Source organism: Asterias rubens, chromosome 6 (assembly GCF_902459465.1).
Source record: "Asterias rubens chromosome 6, eAstRub1.3, whole genome shotgun sequence".
Taxonomy (NCBI): Eukaryota; Metazoa; Echinodermata; class Asteroidea; order Forcipulatida; family Asteriidae; genus Asterias; species Asterias rubens.
The window spans coordinates 17,222,597-17,229,323 of NC_047067.1; the positions used below are offsets into that span (position 1 = coordinate 17,222,597).

Genomic DNA, 6,727 nt, shown 5'->3' on the forward strand with positions numbered 1-6,727 from the left:
ATAAAGATTCAACATTTTCCTAAAATATGCCATCAGATATTTTGTTCAGTGTTTTTTCAGTCCTTGTACATGTAGTTTCAAGAAGCACTCCGAAACTGAAACAACATGAACAGAGCTATTGATCAATAGATCAAAGGTAACACGATAGAAAATAAAGATTCAACATTTTCGCTCACTGTACCCATTAAGAGCAAGAAAATAAGTTGCTTTAGAAACTGAATAAGGTGGGATCAGGTTGGTTTTCAATTCTTTGGACCCTACTTTAAATCCCACCTCCGACTGTAGCCTTACATTGTGGATTGAGGTTTCAGTGAGTCCCTACTAGATTCCAGGGGTAACTCCATTATTTTGGGGTTTCCCCCATTGGAGTTTCCCTCCCACATCCAAAACTGAAAATGTTTTCATCATCTCTTTGAAATCCTGTAATTGGCTGTTGACACGTGTGTATTGTATCAATCATAAAATAACATCCTTAAATCAAAATGTCTCTTAAAACTCCCAAATCTTGCTAAGTCCTGTTCTTGGAAATTGCCTGATTTTGGTAGAATTAGGACTGTCTTGACTTATGGGCCCAAATATGCATAAATCACTAAGCCAGGCAAACATGTTACCCTTTACACATGTTACAATTTATGCTTTTGTTCTAATTTACCACTCACAGCTTTCCGTACAACTTATTCACTCATTGTTGTTTATATTGTTATACTGTTGTTACATGTACCCTCCCCTGGGTTATGGGGTTTGTTGCAGTTTCGGAATAAAATACAATACAATTAACCCCAAACAACCCTTTAAATCCATGCAATCACCAACCTTAGTACAATCAAGGATTGCATTTTTGCAGGGCTTTATGAACACTGCTTTAACAGTGTTATCCAGTATGTTAAACCAAATGTGACAGAGCGAGACAATAAGAGTACGATAATGGCGTTCCCACTATGACTTTGCCCCACTCATTGTTGGCTACGACCTGACTACGCTTATTTTGAACGTGTTCAAAATGAGCGTGGGGAGAGCTTGCAGCTTCCAACGCTCATGGAGATCCTCCCACGTTTGGCCCATGATTGGTCCGCGATTGGCCACGCTCTTGGGCATTTTTCCATCGTAGTAGAAGCGGCGTCTATGAGTGAACCGGGTATTAACAATAATTACAGGCCCAATTCTTTATGTATTCAATTGCCTAAGTGAAGGGTTTAAGCTGGTAGGCTACCATTGCTTTTTTGGTGTGAAGTGACAAAAAGAAGAGAAAATGGAAGACTTCGGAAGAACAAAGGTGTATTTCAAGGAAACAAAGGTGTATTTCAAGGTAACAAAACTGTAATTTGGGAAACAAAATGATCTAATAGGAAACAAGTAGGAAAAAAGTATTACGAGGGAATAAAATAGACTTATTTACTCTGTTCCACTCTACGCACCTCAATATGGTTTCTCAAACTCTCTGAAATAAAATCTTACATTTGACTTTTCATAATTATTTACAACTTTTGTCCATAATTTGAATAAAGTCTTTTTTGTCAAATATTCCTGATTAATTGTACAAAATATGTACAAATAGTTAAAACTAACTACATTTGTACATACGAAGATCACATGGTTTATCTGAACCAATATCTGGTCTCAAGGATAAACCATGTTAAAAATAAGTAAATTCTCACCTAATCAAGAAAGCTGTTTTGTAAACAACTCAATCCATAAATCTGCTTACATGTAGATATAAAACATGCAACAAGTACCAACATTTTTGAAACGTAAATTCACTCCCTTCAGCAAGACTAACTTTGCACTAAAGTTCAGTTCTCAAGGGCTTTTTGACTTTAAATTTATGCAAGTTTCTCTTATGACAGTGCATTTTGTCATTAATCATTCTGCACTTGTAACTTACACTTCTGTGTAACTTAAAATCACTCATTCGTATCCAAAAAGAAGCCATACCCAGTTCATCAGATTGACCTTCTCTATTCAGTGTAATAATGAAATTGTAACAACACAGAAGAGTTGGCAAGTTGAAGGTGAATCCACTATGCCTCACTGATTATCAACACTGTCAACCAGCTGGTCCTGTTCTTAACTGTATATAGTGGAATGCATTGTGCTTTTTTTCTTAACTACATTATACAATCAACAATTCGTGGCCCAGTTTGATGGCTCTGCTTTAAAAATTACTATCACAATTCCCCGCTAACTGTTGTAACAATTTGTAAAAATAAACATGCATACCAATATTAAGTGTCTGTAACAGCAGAGTTTCTGTGCATAGTGCTATAAACAAAGAATGCCTTGTAGAGTGGAGTATATGAATGCCCACTGCCAAAAATTCTATCTAACCTGGGACATACATGTAGACTTGACATTTATGTCATTGCATTAAGCAACTCTTTTGATGCAATGATATACCAAAGAAGATAAAGAAATTTCTATAATTTCAAATTTATGTAAACAAGTATTTGTTAACAAAATGGCAACCACCGTTAACCTCGCTTTTAAATGCTTTCTGGTGAGACTAAACAAACTATTAAGACAAAGCAAATACAGCAGCAAGAGCATCAAGGCAACATGGAGATAGTGAGTTGAGCATGCAAAGCTTCATTGTACAGGATTGTTCCATTATTCTAGAATGTCCAGATGGGTGATTATGATTGCTCAAAAGATCTCCATGCAACCAAATTAGCTGTCCCATCCGAACCAACTCGCTGCTATTCTGTGCGATACAACATGTGTTGCAGGGAAAAAATGCTGATCCTGCCTGCACACATTACAAATGCATGACTTTCGTCTTCGGACTCTGGACCCTAGGATCGCCATGCCTGCTACAAACAAAACCCAAACTACTGTCAATCAATGGTTGACCCAAGAGTTGAATTCCTGGATGGCTGTTCTTAAGAAATTAAGTCCTGCTTTCAAAGGTTTTTTACAGCAATTTTCTTAAATGTCCCGAATCTTCAAGAAATAGATCGCAGGTTAGGTCATCAGAACATGTATGTAGTGCAAGGGCCACAATTTGTTTGAACTTGTCGTGTACAGGGCCTGATTGTTGTGAACTGAATTAACATAGTTTTTGAGAAAGAAGTAGTTTCTAACAAAAATATTTGAATTGAATAAGAGACCTCAGCTGAGGTCACGAATTCTAGGCATCTGAAAGCACACAACTTTTTCTTTCTTTATCCTCTCCAACTTCGACGTACAATTGAGTACCATTTTCCACAGGTTTACTATTTTATACATATTATATGTTGAGATACACCGAGTGGGAAGACGGGTCTTTGACAATTACCAGGTGTCCAGTGCCTTTAAAAGCATTTTAAGTATAGTACGGGAAATCCTGTAATTGGCAGATATGGACAAAGTATAATGTTTACACCAAGTAAATTAAATGCAGTCCATTTATGGACTTACAGTACACATTGTATAGTGTAGGCCTTTATGTAAAATAACTGTGTAAGGTGTACATTTAAATTAACATTTTAAACAAAATGTTGTGATTACAGGGGCTGTGTTGTCATTATCAAAGCAGCCTGTCTGTACATGGAATTATGAACTCTTACTAATGAATGCATGTGAGCAGTAAATGCATGTGAGCGTATGAAAATCAATGGAGAGTGTGTGCAAGCAGTAACTGGGTGAGAGTTTACAATTCAATGTATTACAGTCCTGCTTTGGATGATGTGAGACACAGCCCCTTTTAAGGGGATAAGCATTACCTGGTACACGCAACAACATCAAAGTCACAGAAACAACCCTGGCGGACAATGTCGATGTCTGGCATGCTGGTGGAGTTACCTGGTTGGGCAGGCACCAGTACATCAGGCACTACCTCAACAGGCACTATGGTGGACCAGGCCATAATTTAGATAGATGTCTTCACATTGTTGAAGACATGCAATATTGGGCACTTTATACCTTCTCTTGGGCAATGATAGATGTACAAGGGTTGGTTTAGATGTGATCTGTAAAACAAGAATGTTTAAATAAAGAAACAGAAATAAAATAGAAGCTTGCAGGCGAGTGAAAATGAAGCAAAAACAGTGTTTAAAGGGTCTATGTACTTTTTCCTAACAAAAAACACAAAGTCCACAGATTTACATTAAACTTACACAGTTCGAAGATTATGATAGTAGAAAGCTTCCCTTGAAACTTTACTAACTGAGGTGCTGTAGTTTTTACGAAATGAGTAAAACAAACAATTTTCGTCTCAGTTTTAGCATGTAAAAACGTAGTAACCAGTTAGGCCTATGCTATGGTTTTGGTATAGTATCATAACTGGTTAATGGGATTTTACATGCTAAAATAATTTTCGTCTCATGAGACGAAAATTGTTTTGTGACTTGTTTTACTCATTTCTCAAAAACTACACAACCTCAGCTAGTAATATTTGAAGGGAAGCTTTCCACTATCATTATCTTCAAACCCTGTAAGTTTAATGTAAATCTGTGGACATTTTGAACAAGTTTAATGTAAATCTGTGAACATTTTGAAAAAGTACCCGAATCCTTTAGGCCTAAATAAAAATAAATAAAATAAAAATGCATAATACAACAACAATCGGTTCATGAAAAGTGATAATTTCCAGCAACTTTTAGGTTTCAACGGTTGCAAATGGCAACTTTTACAATGGATGAAACAATTACACTTAGTAAATGTAAATTCAAGAAAATTAAAAGGACACGTGATACATGTCAGAAATCGTGTGTGGAACCCTGGTTGTAATAATATTTTAACCAGACTGGATCCTTTTGAGGGCTGTGATTTGTGATGAGGTATTTTGTAACAAAGTCCCTTTTATGGAATGGTTTGTTATGCATTGAAAAAGGAAACCAAAGTTAACAATGACCAGAAAATGAAATTTAGAAATAGCGTTTCGGAGGATCAGAATGTTTGACTCAAAGATTATATAAAAGGCTCACAGGGGGAAACTATTTCTAGAAGTACGCAGTGTCCATACCTACCAAGAGCAAGTCAAGACAGACAAACAAACAAAAACATCATGTGTTTTGTAGACAACAAGAATGTGGGCTGTACTCCTACTCTAGTCCAAGACCTCGAACTACATGAATAATCGTAAACCGCTATCCTCTCAAGGATGGAGGCCGGGTTACGATCATCGCAGCTAACTAGGCTAGGGCTAGAGTACTCCTAGTAACTCTTTTTTTTAATCAAATTTCACCATAATTAGGCTCTACGTGTTCTTTCAACTCTCATTGACCTAGGAGTTGGTCCAGAAAATCCACTCCGCAATCTAAAAATTAAGCTCTTACAGTAATTCAGTCCCCATCTATTCCGTTTTACCACACTACACTGTATTGTCCCCGAACTGCCGGACGATTGTGCGCATATTTTTGTTTCCCCAGGACGAACTTGGAAAATTACCTGCACACGTTCGTCCTGGGAACCAAGAGGCAGCTCGCACAGGGTACCAGTATGTGTACACTCTAGATCTAAGTGGTTCCCCGACGCGTGGACATGTTTTGTAGCACGGATCGGGTATTTTTTCTTTCCAGGACGAACGTGTACAGATAATTTTCCACGTTCGTCCTGGGAAAAAATAATAATTATGCGCACGATCGTCACGTGTCCTGACTTCGCGACGCGTTCGGCAGTTTGGGGACAATCAGTATTCTGGTTGTGGTAAAACGGAATAAATGGGGACTGAATTACGGTAAGAATTTAATTTTTAACAATTTTTGAAATTGCGGAGTGGATTTTCTGGACCAACTCCTAGGTCAATGAGAGTTCAATGAACACGTAGAGCCTAATTTTGGCCAAATTTGGAAAAAAAGAAGAGAGATTTGACCTAATTTCGAAATGCCAAAACCACCCCGTTTGTGTTGTGAGACATGTCAACCTATGAGGTTCGCGGAGACGATAGCTGAACGAACCTCATAGTTCTAGGAGTAGGGATAGAGTAGAGTAGAGTGCACCCAATCAACAATATGAACAGATGAATGTAAAATGTCAACAAAAAAACAAACAAAAACGAGACGGTAACAATAGTCAATATTACCTCATGTAGAGTAGGAACAGTTCCTACTCTCTAGAAACTATGAGGTTTATTATAATATTAATAGTTTTTATAACAGAAGTATAGTTCCTACCTAAAAATCAGCACACAGACCCACTCTCACAATCAGACAATGGTGCACAAAACACAGTCAGCATTCAGCTCGAGCAGCAGTAGCAAGATGGGGTTGCAGGAGGGCCTTTCCACTGCACTGCGCGCGATGAGTGAAATCATCGAATTCTTCTGGCAACGACGTTTCTTGAACCAGATTGAACAGAGAAAGTCGTCTAAACCACGGAGGTGCAGAAACCAATGTAGGCTACCTTCGTGTAGCTAGGTTGTTATGCTCTGTTTTGTTGTTATTTGCCCTATATAAATATGTAATTGAGCTACATGTAGGTTTGGAAAAACATCGTCACGCATGTTTTGATCGTGTATGTGTATATCCCCCCTATTTGTACATGTCGTCGTGTGTTGTTGTACGACGTGTGCAAAAAAATGTAGGCGTTTCATTTCATTAGCCCAACTGTAGTTTTATGCCCAACTATACTCCAATAAGCCCAATCGGTGGTTTTATCGTAGGGCAACCACAGTTGGTCTAGTCTGACTGTAGTTGGACAGATTCTATAGCTGGAACATAACGTTTTGCGTCGTCTTCAGGCTAGGATAGGAGGAAAACATTCAGTCACGTGTCAATAACATTGTTTTGCAGGAAATTAGAACTGGGAAATA

At 37.9% G+C, this 6,727-nt stretch overlaps 1 protein-coding gene across 1 annotated transcript in view; it reads right to left on the reverse strand.

Annotated features, from left to right (window-relative positions):
• Positions 1–6,433, reverse strand: part of LOC117291594 — a 28,303-nt gene extending 21,870 nt beyond the window's left edge. Inside the window, exons 1-2 of the mRNA XM_033773409.1 lie at positions 6,090–6,433; positions 3,699–3,944 (exon numbers count right to left, since the gene is read on the reverse strand). Of these exons, the coding sequence (XP_033629300.1) occupies positions 3,699–3,841 (143 nt within the window). The 5' untranslated portion in view covers positions 3,842–3,944; positions 6,090–6,433. The remainder of the gene's footprint in view (positions 1–3,698; positions 3,945–6,089) is intronic.
• Positions 6,434–6,727: the final 294 nt, after the last annotated feature.